Source organism: Benincasa hispida, chromosome 9 (genome assembly GCF_027475165.1).
Source record: "Benincasa hispida cultivar pf3 chromosome 9, pf3_genome.v1.1, whole genome shotgun sequence".
Classification (NCBI taxonomy): Eukaryota; Viridiplantae; Streptophyta; class Magnoliopsida; order Cucurbitales; family Cucurbitaceae; genus Benincasa; species Benincasa hispida.
In genome coordinates, this window is record NC_143486.1 from 95995077 (window position 1) to 96013693 (window position 18617).

The 18617-nt window shown below is 32.8% G+C and overlaps 1 protein-coding gene across 1 annotated transcript; it reads right to left on the reverse strand.

Annotated features, from left to right (window-relative positions):
* Positions 1-11493: 11493 nt before the first annotated feature.
* Positions 11494-13084, reverse strand: LOC120085141 (EP1-like glycoprotein 2). The gene has a single exon (XM_039041017.2). The coding sequence runs from the start codon at positions 13001-13003 to the stop codon at positions 11642-11644; it is 1362 nt and encodes a 453-aa protein (XP_038896945.1). The 5' UTR covers positions 13004-13084; the 3' UTR covers positions 11494-11641.
* Between the last annotated feature and the right edge of the window lie 5533 nt (positions 13085-18617).

An 18617-nucleotide genomic window follows, 5' to 3' on the forward strand; every position in this document is an offset into this window, starting at 1 on the left:
TGAGAGATCATAGAATCGTTGTGCGATATGTTTAGATAGCTATCCACACAAATTTAACACGATGCCTTCAAGTTCATCTTTAATGCACAATGCAAGAAGGGACCTTTGTCAGAGAACATGTTTTCAATATGATGGTTCACTTTAGTGTGACCGAGATGAACGGGTCAGTTATTAACAAAGCTAACCAGGTCAGCTCTATTCTAGATACTCTTTCGAAGAGTTTCCTTTGATTTCATAGTAGTGTTGTTATGAACAAGCTAGACTACAACCTGACCACCATTCTCAATGAGCTACAAACCTATAAGTCCTTGATGAAAGTCAAAGGGAAATATGGGGAAGCAAATGTTGTTAGCTTTTCTAGGAATTTTCACAGAGGTTCAACCTTTAGGACTAAATTTGGACCTTCTTCTTCTGGTTCAAATAAGTGGAAAAAGGAAAAGGGTGGAAAGGGGAATAAAGCTACCACTCCAATTGCTGCCCAAAAGGGCAAGAAAGCCAAGTCTGCAAAGAGAACATGTTTCCATTAAAACGTAGATGGGCACTAGAAGAGGAATTGTCCAAAGTACTTGGCTGAAAAGAAGAAAGCTAAGGAAGATAAATATGGTTTGCTTGTTTTGGAAACTTGTTTGATGAAAAATGACAGTTCTGCTTGCATAATTGATTTAGGAGTCACTAATTATGTCTGTTCTTCTTTGAAGGGAATTAATTCCTAGAGGCAGCTGAAAGTGTTGGGGATAATGCCCTAAAATCTTGTGTCCAGTAGTTTGTAAACATATTTTATGTACAAACTCTTGTGATGTATAATATATGATATTTACTTCACTACTTGATTTTGTACATTGGATGTTTTATTTGCTTTACCACAAACCAATAAACTAAAATCCTTAGTTGTCATTATGAAACTTAAGCATATATGTGGTGACATACAAGTGAATCATGTCTTAAGTGACAACCAAAATGGTCTGTAGTATATGGATATAGGAGGAAAAACTTATCCTGGTAACGCTACGGATGCGGCCCCATTGTGGAATAAACAAGTGTTGTAACTTGCTACATATGGTCTGATACTAATCATTCATGTGGGGACATGCGAGCAGGAGAGTTTTTATAAGACTTGACCATGAAGTGTAAACGTCTCGTTGTATAACATCGTTCATGACAAAGACTTCACTTCACTAGGATGACATAGGTAACATGACCTCAATCCTGAGTGAGTTGGGAACTCCTACCTTTGAGGACGGTCCTTTGATTTGTATGGGTACGAGTGGTCAGGTCGCCGACTCAAACCTACCACTTTGGGGATTCATCTGATTTTGAAGCTGGAAACTCAGCTACACAAGATGGAATTCATTCCTTCCCCAAAGAAGGGGTAAATAGATAGATTACTCCCTTAAGAACTGATCCTAGGGCTTAAACGATGTGGCGCTACACACATTCTCATGGCTCGAGAGGTGTCTACACATAGTAGGACTATATTGTATTATTCATTAAAGGGATCAGTGGTACTTAAAGAGTTAAATGTAACTACAAGGGAAAAACGGTAAATTGGCCCAGCTGTACTTACCAACATCTGTGAAGGCTTATCGTACTAATGATTGGTTATATCCAATGGACACAGAAATATATTTGTGGGAATAAGAGTTCAGCTGTCGTTCTTTTGTGGAATGCCTGGCAATTAACAGATGATTGATCTCGTGGCTAAAAAGTTTAGTTAGTTATTCACGTACTGTTGGCGCTTCGAGCCATAGATTCATAAGGTCCCCTTGGTAGCTCAATGGATTCAAGTTGAGAATCAGTTTTTGGATCAGTTTGAAATGTTCAAATTGATAAGAGGGAGTTCGATTATATATGATTTGATTGAACTGGTTAATTATATATGATACGATTGACTTTATGTATGAGATATATTAATTTGGAGGAAAATGATATAAATATGATTTATATCTAGTGGAGGAGAAAGCACTATGGTTGATATATGATATTAAACTATAGGTTAATGAATATAATATGATTATGTTTATTATTTTATTAATTGGATAATTATAGGATAATTGACTGTCGTTTCATTCGGTTTTCGTAACTGAAGAATAAAATGAAAATTGTTTTCGTTTTGCAAAGAACACGACTATTGACTTAAGAGTAGTGTGCTACCTATAGCTTAGTAAAATCAGAGACTATACGATAGCTCGTTTTTACTACACGTTCATTTACAAGCGTCCACCATCTTTCTAAACGATCGTCTAGTGTCCGAGCTTTTACTAAATGATCGTATAGACGATTGCTACTCTTTTCCTACACGATCGTGTACTTCACCTAAATGATCAAGCACTTTGTCTATATGATAGATTCAGCTTTCTCCCACTTGCTTGATCGTTGTATACGATCTCTTTTGCTCCTCCCCTCTACCAAATCCGAATAGAGCCCACTTTTTGAATTCTCACACCGAGAATATTAAGGGTTCCAAGTGGTGGTGTCGTCTTGTCTTCCTTCTGTTCGTGTGGAGTTCGTTCGTGGTAGATGATTGGGTGTTGTGAACGATAGCTTGACGTTACAGCGAGAGCGAGAGCGTCCATTCGAGAGAGCGAGAATTTTGCTGAAGAGAGCCTTCAACTGATAAGTTCTCTTGTTCTCCTGTTTGTTAATCTTAAAGCATGCCGGTAATTTACAGTTTGATATATATCTATATGTTTGAATGTAAATGTGGTAATTCTGTCACAATATCTTTGGAAAGATCTGCTTCCGCTCAGAGGTACTTTTGTGTAGGAGTTCCTTCAGAAAGCTGGCGAGATAGCGATGAGGGTCGGAACTAGAGAGGTCATCTCAGCCGTTGCTATGAGGAGCATAAAATTATCATTTCAGAAATCCTTTTTATTATTAGATAATTTATTTATAGTTCCTGGTATAAAAAGAAACTTGATTTTAGTTGCATGTCATATTAAACAAATGTATTCAATTTCATTTTTTGTAAATAAATCATTTATTTTCAAGAATGGTATTGAGATTTGTTCAATAACTTTAGAAGATAATTTATATGTGCTAAGAACGTTAGCATAAAAAATGCTCTTCAATATTGAATTATTCAAAACGACAACAACAAAAAATAAAATACAGAAATTTTCTCATAAAAAAAAAAGTCCAACTTTGGCACCTAAGACTATATCACATAAATTTCGAGAGGATCGAGAAATTGATAAAGAATGGACTTCTAACTGAGTTAGAGGAAAGTTTATTACCAGTATGTGAGTCATACCTTGAAGGCAAGATAACTAAAACACCTTTTTCTGGAAATGGCCATAGAGCCAAAGAACCTTTAGGATTTGTACATTCAGACCTCTGTGGTCCAATGAATGTTCAATCAAGAAGAGGTTTTGAATATTTCACTTATTTTATAAATGATTATTCAAGATTCAGGTATTTTTACCTAATGCAACATAAGTCTGAAGCTCTTGAAATATTCAAAGAGTACAAGATTGAAGTTGAAAACCTATTAGGCAAAACAATTAAGACACTTCGATCTGATCCAAATGGAGAGTATATGGACTTGAGATTCCAAGACTATATGATAGAACATGAAATCAAATCCTAACTCTCATCACCTGGTACACTTTAACAGAATAGTGTATTAAAAAGGAAAAATAGAACCTTGTTGGACATAGTTCAGTCTATGATGAATTATACTCATCTACCTGATTCTTTTTGGGGTTATGCAGTAGAAATTGCAGTATATATCTTGAACAATGTTCCATTCAAAAGTGTTTTTGAAACACCTTTTGAATTATGGAAAGGATGTAAAGGAAGTTTACGACATTTTAGAAGTTGGGGATGTCAGTACATGTGCTAATAACAAACCCAAAGAAATTAGAACCTCGTTCAAGGGTATGTCTATTTGTGGGCTATCTCAAGGAAACCATGGGTGGTCTCTTATATGATCCAAAGGAAAAAAGATATTCGTGTTGACAAAGATCACATTCTTGGAAGAAGATCACAAACCATGCAATAAATTAATTTTAGGTGAATTTTTCGATGAAGATACAAGTACTTTAATGAAAGATGTTGACAATGTTGGTATGTCAATAAGAGTTGTTGATGGTGCTAGCACATCTAGTCAAAATCCTTCTCAAGAGCTTAAAAAGCCTCCTCGTAGTGGGAGGGTTATATCCCATCCTACGAGATATATGGGTTTAACAGAACATGTCATCATATCTGATGATGGCATTGAGGAACCATTATCTTTTAAGAAGGCAATGAAAGATGTTGATAAAGATGAATGGGTTAAAGTCATGGATCTTGAAATAAAATCTATGTATTCCAATTCAGTTTGGGATCTTGTAGATGGACCTGATGGGATAAAACTATAACTTGTAAGTGGATCTACAAGAGGAAAAGAGGTGAGATTGAAAGGTTCAAACCTTCAAAATAAGGCTTGTGGCAAAGGATTATACCCAAGTAGAAAGGGTTGATTATGAAGAAACCTTATCTCCTGTTGCCGTGTTAAAATCTTTTCACATTCTCTTATCCATTACCACATATTATGACTATGAAATATGTCAAATAGATGTCAATACTGCTTTTCTGAATGGCAATCTTGATGAGAACATCTACATGAATCAACCAGAAACAAGGTTAAGAGCAAAAGGTTTGTAAGTTAATAATCAATTTATGGATTGAAGTAGACATTCAGATCTTGGAACATAAGTTTTGACAATGTAGTCAAATCTTGTGGCTTTGAACAAAATGTTGATGAACCTTGTGTTTACAAGAAAATCACCAAATGTACTATTACTTTTCTAGTGTTGTATGTAGATGATATTCTACTCATTGGAAATAAAATAGAATTTCTTACTGACATAAAAAACTGGCTATTTACTCAATTTCAAATGAAAGATTTGAGAGAAGCACATATGTTCTTGGTATTAAAATTATAAGAAATCTTGAGAACATAACGTTAGTCTTATCTCAAGCATCTTATATTGACAAAATTCTTGTCAGATATTCGATGCAAAATTCCAAGAAAGATAATTTAACTTTTAGTCATGGAATTACCTTGACTAAGGAATAATGTCCTAAGACATCTCAAAAAATTGAGGAGATGCGATAGATTCCATATGTATCGGTTGTGGGCAGTCTCATGTATGCCATGCCGTGTACAAGGCCAGACATATGCTATGTAGTTGGGATTGTCAATAGGTATCAATCTAATCCATGATTTGATCACTGGACGATAGTAAAGACAATCTTCAAGTATCCTAGGAGAACGAGGAACTACATGCTTATGTATGGTGCTAAGGATCTGATCCTTACAGGATACATTAACTCTGATTTTTAGACTGATAAGGATTCTAGAAAATCCACATCAAGACCAGTATTCACTCTAAACGGAGGAGTTGTAGTGTGACACAACATAAAACAAGGTTGTGTTGTGGACTCTACTATGGAGGCAGAATATGTACCTACTTGTGAAGCTGCTAAGGAAGCCGTCTGGCAGAGAAAGTTCTTGATTAATTTGGAAGTTGTTCCAAATATGTCTTTACCTATCACCATTTACTTTGAAAACAGTGGTGTTCTGGTAAATTCGAAAGAACCTCGGAGTCATAAGCGAGGAAAGCACATAGAACGGAAGTATTATTTGATACAAGAAATTGTACAACGAGGGGACATGATCGCGGCTAAAGTGTTCGAGGGTCATCTAGAATGTTTAGGTCTACAAGATGTGTATCACTTAGACCAAGACAAGTGGGAGATATGACTGGGTGTATTGTATGCCTTAGTTTATTGTTGTTGTTGTTGTTGTTGTTGTTGGTTTTTTTTTTTTTAATTGTACATCCTACATAGGCAAATCTTCTTTGTGTTCTAATAACTAAGATGTCAAACTTAAAACTCAAATATTAAATATTATGTAGGGATATTTCATTCTTCATGCAATTATATAAAAATGATCTTTCTGTTTAATGCAACAACTGAAAATGCAAAATGTTTTGGAAAAGAGAGGAAGGGCTACCAACTTATTGTTGATGGCAGTAATGATATCCCAGAGTACTATATTACCTGCAAAACCCTGGTGGTGGGGAAAAATACAAGGCCAGTAAATGAAAAAAACTCATCCTTATCTTAAAGAAGATAAACTATCAAATTCCACAATACAATATATGAAAACAAGCATTTAACTCAACCTATAAAACCATCCAAAACCCTTGATTTCATATTGAAAACAACATATGCACTTAGATGCTAATCGAAATCCACAATCTAGAACAAACCTAGATTCAATAAACTTGGTTGTTATGGTGGTGAAGATACAGAGAAAAGCTGAGGTTGAAGAGAAATTTCTCTGTCTTCTACTATTCCATAAAAGTTTCAAAAACAAATATTTCACGCACCTTAAGAAATCCATTTTTTTAGTAAGATATATGAATAGAAAGATTGATGAATCTATCGAGACAATTTCGATTTTGTACAATTATCTTCAAAAACAAAGAAAAAAAATTGTTATGCTTAATATCTTAAGTTTCATCGGTATCTATCTTAATTCTTTCCTTTATTAAAATATTTTTTTCGTCGCCAAATTTTCCGAGGCCTACGCCTTTTCAAGTCCCTCTATCCCCAAAATCCTAAAAAGGCCCGTTGGCCTCTTTAATTTAATTATTTATCATTTCATTAGCAATTCACAATTCGTTATGTTTCTCATTCATTTGACTCTTTCACAAGCGTATTTGAGTGGAAATTTGATTTCTTATCACAAGAATTTTGATGATTGATAGCTCTTTTCTTTAAAGCTTATGTCATTGTAATGAAAATTTAACCGTTGATCATATAGTAAAAAACTTGTTAGGTCTTTGACGTATGCTCTTTGCGACAATGATAATATGTGATACTACGTTCTAAATGATGTATGCAATGATGCTTTGATGCTTCCGTAGTATGCGTTCATGTAGTGTGCGCGTGTCACAAGTTTTCTTACGTTGGAACCAAGTATAATTCCAACGCAAGTTTCTCAGAGTGATCTGAGGTCGAACGCGGGGATTGCGGTGATTAATGCGATACTGATGTGATATATACGACCGGTAAACATAAAAAATAATGAATTGATTTGAAAAGTAAAATGCGATAATAAAATAACATGCGATGGTAAGTAAAAGCGATGATAAATAAATTGTGGTAAAATAAATTATGGTGATAAGTAAATTGCAGTGATAAAATAAAGTACGGTAATAAAAAAAATGAATAAATAATTAAATATACAAGTTGAGGATTGGCTGTGAAGATGTGCAACAGTATCTGATGAATGCGGTGACAAGTCTTGTGAAATGAGTCAGAAAGAGAATGGGTTGAGGGAAAGGACATCGCAAGTTCGTCAATCTTGTTTAGGACGCAACTAAGGTTCCGCTTTTCCTTGGCTTACACCTTTCAGTGATCGGCCGCGTTCCCATATGTCTATGGTGAAATAGGGATGAACGTGATGAACGCAAGACTGTTTCCATCTCTAGAAATATTTCTCGCTTTAGTTAACGCATTCTTCTACCTTCTTTCGAGAGGCGAAATAACATCTTCACTTCTGCTCTCACAGGTGAAGATGCCGTTGAGCATGCTTTAGCTAAACTCAGTCGATTTATTTAACAAAGATTAACTTACTCACTTAATCCTTCCCCTTACCCTAGAGATTAGTTACATATGATGAAGAAGATGGATGATGAATGTATAGAGAAGAAAAGAGAAATGATGATGAATACGATAATGATATTAAAATCTAATGATAATCATTTGTTACAGATAATGAATGAAAGATTAGAGATGAACACAGTAGATGAATAGAAAATGAGAACAAATGCGGAAAGGGTGTCAATGTCTTGACACAGATCCCGATCGGAGACGATTTGCTTACCGGTGTGTGGTAGAAATGGAGTGGAAAGCTTCCCTCTCAGGCTTGTTTTCCAGGTAGAAGTGACCTTTTGCACAGAGCTTCTTCTTCGGGAATGGAAATAATTGCTTCCTCCAGAGACTCACCTCTCAGTCTTGTCTCGTCTTTCTCCCCGGATTTCTATAAATTGTCTCTTCAGATCAGCTTCCTTTCTTCGAATTTGATGTCGCTATTTATAGACCTTGGCACCTTCTGCATCAATGGTCCCACTCTGAAAAACTAATTTTTCCTGTCATGGCATAGTGGAAACGTCTGCTCTGCTCCACGTTCAATTTTTCATAATCGTACAACAGAAAAACTGTACAATTTCAGAAGTCCTTGCAAATGCGTCGCTCTTTACATCTACGATTGATCGTCGTATGTGGTGTAATTTTTTTGATCTTTTATCGATTGCCGCATGCGGTACAAATGCGTTGATCGTTTGCGTCCATGATCGATCGTCGCATGCGCTGAAATTGCGTTGTTCTTTTTTCGTTCTTGATCGATTGCCACATGCAATGTGAATACGTTGTTCATTTTTGTCCTCGAGCGATTGTCGCATGTGGTGACATGTTTCCTACAAAACAAAGAGTTGACATTCCATTTTGCCATCGTAATGGGATTAGCGGGTGTGCTTACGACACTTTACAATTTTCGCGTTTCTAAGCCAATTTCTATACGGTTGACACAACTGTTCCCTTCTTTTTGTCGCATAATCTAAATAAAATGGTATAAATAACTTGTATTTCTACAAGTTATTAGCCGTAGAAGCTGACATCAGGCTATTGGCTTTTTATCTGCATCTTCCTGACCAAGACCCAAAAAGAGTTCGCTGCTATATTAAATTGGTATGCCCAGTAACCCATGTGTGGTATTTGAAACATCTTCCTAGTTATATCTGTTATATGGTCCATTTCGATATATAAAAAATAAGAAATTTGAAAATGTTGTTAGAACTGAAATGTCACAATATTTTATTTACTTGTTTACCGTAACCGCAAAGAAAGAACGAACGGTTCTATTTATTTATCCTTATCCTAACCATAAAGGCTGGAGCGCCTTTCGAACAGTATAAGTTACGACTTCGCTTCCGAAAAGAGAGATTTGACTCTGATTCACCAGCATCCACTACCGGAAGGAATATATGCCCTGGGCGACACACATGCTATAATGGATGGGACAAAGGGTCATGATCCTGCGAGGGTGAGCTAACTTCAAAAATCTGTCCTTAGTTCGGATTGTAGGCTGCAACTCCCTTGCATGAAGCTGGAACTGCTAGCCTACGGAGAAGAGAAGGTGAAGCTATTCCCTGGGCTAGGATCAGTTACTTTTGGGATCGGTCCGACAGGAAGGAAAGCTAATCCATCGACTGAGAAAGAAGGTTCTTCCATGAAAAATAGAACATCTTGTCAAAGTGTTTGCTAATTATTTTTCGGCTATCTTACGGGGTACTCAAACTGTTAGATAATCATAGTCGGTAATAACATCACTGTTCTCATCGCCCCTCATTTTCTATTTATAGAGAATTCATGTGCTTAGGAGTCCCTGATGATTAATGATTAAATAAACCAAGATTTTACCATGACTGCAAGGATTGACTACGGATTCGAGCCATAGCACACGATTTCATAAAATCGTACGATTTTCCCGATCTAAATAAAACAGGTTTTACATGAAGAAGATTTGGCTCAGCATATTCTATTTGATGGTAAATCTTTGCCTGCTAGGCAAGAGAATAGCAAGTTACAAATTCTTTCACAGTAGGACATTTCTATTACCATGGAATTCATAAATGAAGTATTAATGGTGGGTTTACCATTATCCTTTTTGCCATGTAAGTTTCTCAATCGGTTTCCTTTATCCTGTTGCAGAAATATGCAAAAAAGACGGACAGAAAAAGATTGCAGTCGATTTGATAATGATCAAGTGACATTGCTTTTTCGGCCCGAACCTAGGAATCCCTTAGATATGATACAAAATGGATGTTGACTAGAACCACAATGATTCAATAAAAAATATCTTCCAAAAAAAGTTCAAAAATTTCCTGAGTAAGAACCTTTGGATTATCACTTATTCAATGCTTATTCAATGACTGAATATAATGAAAAAAAAGTTTTGTCATAATGGCGATGAACAGTTGCTCCTGAAGTGGCCAAATAAGGATTAGCTGATCTTATTACTACAGAATCAACTTGAACAATTATAATTTGACCCGATTTTAGGTGTGGTCTATTTTTAGCTATACATACATTTTCCACGAACAATTTCAACGAAATCTTTCAAGTTCTTATTTTACTATGTTTAACTCTATGTATTTCTCTATCCGTAAAGTACATTGAATGTACAGAAATGGCTATAACAGAGTTTCTATTATTTGTATTAACAGCTACTCTAGAAGGAATGTCTTTATGTGGTGCTAATGATAGCAGTAAAGGCAAGACGCGGATCAACTTATCAAGTTCCCATTGAAATAGGATCCACACAAGGAAAAACACTTGCCATTCGTTGGTTATTAGGGGCATCTTGAAAACGTAGGTTGTGGGGGCTAATCCAATAAGGTACTTGCTTGTGAAAATCGAAATCCGAGCAAGACAATCCCCGACGAAGGATTTCGGCTTGGACTAGTTCTTCAAGGTCGGAGAAGGGCAATCACTTATTCTTAAAACCAGCATTCTTAAGACCAAAGAGGTAGGCGGAAAAGGGGGGAAAGCTCTCCGTTCCTGGTTCTCCTGTAGCTGGATTCTCCGGAAACACAAGAATCCTTAGTTAGAATGGGTCGATGTGTATTCCCCAGATACCGTCATTGTTTCTTCTCTGTGATGGTTTGTTGTCCTAAATCTCTAAATCTTTCTCTATTCCTTCTCGCTTCTTTTTTTCCCCCTAATTATAAGAAAATTAGAAAAATAACTATTTTCTTTTTTCTTTTCTTTTCTTTTATTTTTGTTTCTTTATATTTACGAAAAATCTCAAATTTGTCAGGTTTCAATTTGAACCCCATAAGCTGCAATAGTGGTCTTATGTGTTGTTATTAAACTATTGCAGTTGCACTAAACTATCGTGATGATATACTAATTGTTGCAAACAAAAATGTTGCAATAAACATATTAAATACATTGTTAGTACAACTGTTGTAATTGAATCTCAATCACGACACTGTAATAAACGTTATGACCAAATTGATGCAATTTGTATCAAGAGCAATAGTTTTGTCATGTGTTATTAAAAATGTTGCATTAATATAATCGTTTGCAACATTTGTCGAACCTTGCGGAAAAAAAAAAAGAAAAAGAAAAACCCACTAAAATAGGTATCTTTTCTTGTAGTGAAAGTTCAAACTAAAAACCCACTAAAGTCAAACATATCGGCCTCTTTTATTTCTTGGACATTCTTTTCTTCTTAATTCAATTTTAGCCTCTTTTCTTGACTCTAATCTCAGTCCAACCAAAAAGCCCCTTTTACCTCAATCAATGATATTAATTTTTCATAAATGCAAAAACCCAAATTACACAATAAAATTCATATCATTATTCACATAAACCAACTCAACTAGTACACAGATATATTAGCAAATGTTCTATTACAAGTAAGACAAATAATTCTTTCATTAAAAAAAAGAGCTCTTTTATTCTTCTTCAAATAACAACAATAAAAACAACACAAGTTGAGTTGAACATAGTTTAGTTAGCAAGAACCTATAATTTGGATCATAAGATCAAAGGCTTGAATTTGGACTTGGCCACCATCTCCCTAAAGGGAGTACTTAATGTAACCCACAGAAGAGGAATTAATATCCTTAATCAAAGTCCCTAACAATGGAACCCTCAAGCATTTAGAACTATACTCCTTGTAGATAAACCCTAAACACTTACAATCTCTATCACATTTAGCTCTACAATCCCCAACCTTAATCGGCCCTTCCCCATCATCCTTATACGGATTCAAGAAGTGCTCCACGCCCACTATCTTATAATACCCATATTTCCCTTTTCCGCCGCCGCTGCACGGCGGCGTCTTCGGCGGCGCACAGCTCTCGCTCCACCCCAAAAGCCCCTTTGGGCTGGGACACGCCACACACATGCCCCTGCTGCAGTAGCCGTAAGCCCCACATTTGCTCGGCAGCGCACATTCCCTTATGAAATAGCTTGAAAAGAACGCAAAACTCTCTTCCCATTTCAGGTAACTTGTTCCGTCGTAGTAAGTGAACGCCTTCAGATTCCCGTCGTGTCCTAGCCGGAGAAACGAGTAAGTTGCATTGTAGTTTAATTTGTTTAAATTCAATGCTCCGCCGCTTCTGATTGGCCGGACTTGTAATAGTCGCCGTCTTGGGGTGTCTCGATTTAACAACAGAAGGAGCTCATACGCGGTGGCGTTTTCGTTCTCTGGCTCGACGCTGAATGTTACTCTGTTAATTTGATCTGTATCTGGCCAACCACCGTAGGTTAAAAGCTGACCGGAGTGGGAGAGGAACATTGTGAGACCGGTTCGATCTAAAACAAGACTGTAAGGGCCATCGGAGCCGTCGATTTCGGATTTTCGACTGATTAATTTGTTACGGCCGCCGATTCGAAGAGATTGGCCAACTAAGAGAGTATCAGTAGGGTAATCGAAGCTCTGCCAGATGAATTTTCCGTTTTTGTCGTGGAGGACTAAGTTGCCGTTGGGGAGCATTTTGATTCCGGTGACGCCTCTGTTTTTGGTGTTGGTTTGCCAGACGATACGGCCGTCGACGTCGGCGAGGACGAAGTTGCCGTCGCGGCCGAAGGTGAGAGTGGCGTTTTCACGAACTGGGTCGTTGCGATTGGCGTCCCAAACCCATCGCATTAAGCTCTCGTCGCGAGGGATTCCGGCTCTAATGGCGAAGATGAAGGAATCAGGGGTGGTGTTATAGAAACAGAGACGGAAGGGGAATGTGTAGAAGGTATAAACATCATTTCGGATTACGCGGTAACTGGCGTCATATTCGATGATTCGGTCGCCGAATTCGCCTTGGTTTATGAAATGGAAGGTTTCATTTGCAGGGACTTGAGCTTCTGTGGCCATGGCCGCGAGAAGGATGGTGAAGAGGAGAAAACAGGGATGATGAGGAGGAAGAGGAAGACGATTCGCCATTTGGTTACCCTTTGGTTCTTCCAATGTTGTTGGTTTTTTTTCTGGATAATTTTGCAAAACAATGGCCTTTTAAAGGAGATAAATAAGACACAAGTTTGTCCTATTAATTTTATGAGGTTTTTGATCTATTAATTTTATATGTCGATATTAAATAAATAAATTCGGTAGTTTTTACTATTAAAATTTACATATTTGTTGTAGAACTTTAAAATTACAATTCAAGCAATATTTAGGGACAACCTAATTATATCTAAGTCCATATATCATTTTTTACTCACATAAAAAAAAAATTAATAAAAAATTAAGTTAAAAACCATTTTTAATTCCTAAACTTTCATATAAGTAATAATTTAGTTTCCGAACTTTAGTTTCTAACGAACTAGTTCCTATACTTTCAATTTTGTAACAATTTAGTCCCTTAACTTTATTATGTGACAATCTAGTCTTTGGACTTTAAAATTTGTAACGATTTAGTCTCTATTGTAAAAATTAATATTAAGGTTAAATGAAATTTCATGCATAAATAAATTGTTAAACTAGTTAGAGACTTAATATTTTTACAAAATACAAAATTTACATCATAAAATATTAAAAATTGACACCTAATTTTGATAAAAAAAATTTACGTTAGGGACTACATTCTTACAACGTCAAAAGTATATGGACTAAATTGTTATATACTAAAGTTTGGGATTAAATTGTTACAAAATTGAAAATATTGAGACTAAATCGTTACAAACTAAAGTTCAGGAACTAAATTGTTATTTTCATAAAGGTTTAGGAATAAAAAGTGTCATGTTGCAGCCTTTAATTGGGTGTAACAGGGAGCAGTATTTTTCCTTATAACACTCAATCCTAAACATAGAATTTACAGTTCTAACATATTAACTCCAAACTTCATAACTCAACTTCGTAAACACATTGAAGTTTGATTTCACCCCTTGCCTATTGTCCAAAGAATAAAGTGAATTTGATACTAACATAAACATGATTTAGTTGCATAAATTTTGTATAATCTACTTCGAGGTTAGAGAATTTATTTTTTTTTTAGTAGAATAGATCTTATAGTCATTAAATACATTCATATGTCTATTTAGTTATATTCAATTTGGTGAGTGTGTTAATAATTATTGTTTATGAGTAGAGATTTAAGTTCAAATCTTTTTCCAAAGGATTGAAAGTGACATAAATAAATAATTTTTTTTTTCAAAATACAAATATTCTCAAATTACATTTTAAAATTTTCAAATCGTAATAAAATTTTTAATTCTGTTAACTTATAAATTAATTTAGGATTAGGAGATTGTACTACCAAAATTGAGAAGAAAGTTATTTATTAATAGAGGCTAGGAAGTGTTCGTGTTATTTAGGTATGGGATGGTTTTAAATTCGTTCGTTTGTGATATGTAACAATTATTTTGTCCATGATGGAAAAATATGTAACAAAAAATAGATCATCCGTACAATTTTTTCCTGTGAGGTGATGTTGTTCATAATATAGTTTGTCTTAAGTTCATTTTAATGAGATTTTGATACTTTAATTAATTGAATTATTTTCAAGTTAACAAAAATATAAATATATATATACAGTTGAATTGTTAAATAATTGATATATTATTTTATTTCTACCCTCTAAGAAAAACTCCTACTCATCATACCATTAAAAAAAGAAAAAAAAAATCCCTCATTTAATGACCTTAAAGAAAATAACAGTAATGTGGGTCACTCACAACCTACCAACTTTGCTAATATTTATTTAAATTGTTCCTTTTTTTCATTTATGCGTGGAAATGTTATGTGATAGGGTAAAACGTTCCTATGGATTTAGTTTATTTATTATTTTATTTTATTTTTTCCAAAAAAAATTATCTAGACATATTCATACACATATATAGTATATTTTCTTATTATTATTATTTAACTAATTTTTGTAAATTTTAATTATTAATGACTAAATTTAAGATGTATTAAAAATATATAGATTATAATTTTATTTAATATAACATAGACTATAATTAGATATTTAAAATTAATGAATATGATTTCTTAACCAAGTTTGATGGTGAAGAAGCATCAACATAACATGATTAGGTATTAATAACTAAAGGAAGTTGACATAAAAGCACAATGATAAATTCGAAAATGATATATATTTTATTTTTCGAGTACAATTTGAAAATGATATTGGGTGGTTATAATGGTCAAATAACTCGGTCTATTTGGAATCAAGCGTTTAATTTAAAAAATAAGTAATTTTTGAAAGAAATTGAAGCGTTTGGTAACCTATCAAAATAATTTTTCAATTGTATTTTAATCAATTTTTATAAAAAGTGTTTAAATAAAAATGATTTTTTTGAAAAATATCTTTTTCTCAAGTCAATTCAAATAAACACTCAAATACATAAATTCTTTAACAAAAGCAGATAGTTGAGAAGAAAGAGAGACATCGTTTAACGGAATTTGTAGTCTAGTAACTATTTTATTTCTTAATTTTGTTTTTTAATTTAACCCTATTTTTTTCAACTTCTTATCATGATTTTCATCTTTTGAAGTAATAAGAGTTGAATTCTTATCCAAATTCTTAAAATAGAAACAAGTTTTTGGAAATCATTTTTTTAAATTTTCAAAATTTGACTTAATTTTTTATAATAGTGATAGAAAGTATATAACAAAATAATAAATTTAAAGGTCAATTTGATTTTTATAGGATTAATTTTCAGATATTAGAAACCAATTAATTGCTAAACACGTCCATAGCTATTTGGTTTTTAGTTTTTAGTTTTAAATTTTTAAAAATTAAACTTAAAACACTACCTATACAAATGAATTTATTTGTTATGTAATACAAAACCAAAATTTGACAATTAAAAAAATTAGTTTTAAAAAACTAATTTTTGTTTATAGAATTTAACTAAATTTTAAGGTGTTTATTTAGGAATGATAAAATTCATCATAAAAATTTGGTGTGAAAATAATGGGTCAAACACAAATTTCAAAAACCAATAGTTATTAAATAGGTTCAAATTTCTTTATCATGATTTAATTATTATATGAATTGTTTTTTTCTTTACTCAAAAAGTGTAGTTTTGGAGTGGATTGATTTTTTTTTTTTTTTCAAAACAATAATTGGAGATGAAGATGTAATATATATTAAAATATAGTATTTAAAATCTTGCATTGAAAATATAGTCCTCATAATTTTGATAAAATATGTAGATCACTCTTTCCGTTGATACATTTAATAATTTGCTATCTTTAAATACTTACTCATTATATTGTTTATCAAATGTTGTCTCTCCAAAATTGGCAAATTGTTGTTTATCATGTTACTCAATAAAGAAAGAAGATACTACTTTTAAGGAACACGTCAAAGAGACACTATAAACTCGAGTTATCATAAGATTGATACCTCAACTTAATATTTGATATTTGATAATATTTTTAGTTTTAGTTTTTTTTATTTTTAAAAATCGAATTGATTAATTAGCCATGGTTTAATTTGGCTAAACACTTAATTCAACTGAAGATGAAATTTCAAGAAGAAAAAAAAGGCATATTTGAAAATCAAAACTCGTGAAATCTAGAAATATTTCTTTTGTGTTATTTTAAAACTTGATCATGTTTCAAGATTAAGACCCTCTCATAATGTCTTTTGGTGTTGGTGGTGAGTAAAGTCATAAGTGGTTTTTTTTTTTCCGATAAAAATTAATTTTATAATCCATAATTTTTGACGTTGTATCAATTTAAACTTTAAATTAGAAATTGTATCCATTTAAATCCTAAACTTTGATAATTGTATCACTTTAAACCTCAAACTAATAATTGTATTAACTTAAATCTTGAATTTTTATAAGTGTATCAGTTTAAACCATGAACTCTTGTAAATATATCGATTTAACCCTGAACTTTTATAAGTGTATCCAAATAAAACATAATGAAGGGTTTAAGTTGATACAATTATAAAAATTCAGGTTTAAATTGATACATTTATAAAATTTCAGAATTTAAATTGATATAATCCCTAAAATAATTAGGATTTGAATGGATACAATTATTGGTTAAGGGTGTAAATTGATATACCAACGAAAGTTAAAGGGTATAAATTGATATATATATATATATATTTTTAATTACTATGATGAGTGTAGAAAAAAATATCTTGATGGCAACATGGATATATATATATATATATATATATATATATATATATATATTTGGCTGGTCAATTTGATATCTTATCCATTTAGGCCATCAAGTTTGACCACTACTGTACAATTATAATCAATGAGGAATTTTTATCTCTTTTATTGCCTAAAACACATCTCATATCTAACTCCTTTTTTTTCTCTCTTTTTTGAAAGCTCATATCAAGTATTTGGATTTGACTTAATTATATTTTTCATATTAGGGCTATATTTACAAAATGTTTAGATATTTTTCCCAAAAAACAAAACAAACTTTTCTTATTTTGAGTTTCATTTGCTTTTTTTTTTTTTTTTTTTTAGGAAATGTGTTCTTTGGTATGATTAGAATTCGATTTTTCTTTTTCTATAATATGTGGGAGTGAAGAATTAAATTTTTGATATCGAAATTGATAGTACAAATTTGTGTTAGAATTCTTATGCTGGCTACTTGATTTGTTATTAAGATGATAAATATGAATATATCTAAAGGATAAAGCCAAAACTCCTAAAATAAACCTCCTATGATGGGTCTTTAAAGATCATTATGTCTTCTCTTTTTGAAATGGAGATTAGGTTCCAAGGAAGATTTTCTCTCATATTAAAAAAAATAACGTTATCATTGAAATTGTTTCCATATATCTTCTATTATAAGTTAGTCGATTAGAACAGTTTTTTTTTCTTTATAACAAGAGAATTAAAACAAGCAAAAGAATACATCACTACAACAAAATTTTAATTCCATGACATCTAAAAGCTGTCAGATTTAAAATTTGTGATAATTATTTTCAATCATTATATCACCTATAAAGGTATGAGCATCAATGACAGTTCTTGAAAAATGTCATAATGGATCTTCTAATGACAATAAATAATTAACAACAACGAACAATTACTAACAATCATAAACTGTCATTGTCAAATATACTATGACATATAATCATTGTCATCAATTGATTCAAAATTAAGAATTTTGTGTAACATTATGGGTATTGACGACAATTACAAAATGTCAAAAAATAATATATAGTGACATTTTTTTCTTGTCAAGAATATCGTGACCATGACACTATATTGTCAAGATTATTTGAACCATGACAAATATTTTATGTCAACAAATGTTCTATCACGACACATTTTTATTGTCACAAAATTTTATATTTATGACACTTTTATATTGTCAATATAATACATGTCTTCATACTTTGTTATTTTTTTTTTAACCTTCTTACACACATGATTTCCACCATCAACTAATCCTGTTTTAACATGCAAAATCGGTACATACATAAATAAAAAAACTTTCATATATAAGAAGAAAGTTAATAACGTTTTTACAAAGAAACTAAATACAAAAAAATTGTCGGTTGTCCTCAAGGGGACAAATACAAGCAAACTAATAACCAAATTTGGTAAATTTTTTACAAAGAAAA

Bases quoted from the DNA above. Each gene is read 5' to 3' on its own strand.
- LOC120085141 (XM_039041017.2), bottom strand. From the start codon at position 13,003: ATGGCGAATCGTCTTCCTCTTCCTCCTCATCATCCCTGTTTTCTCCTC.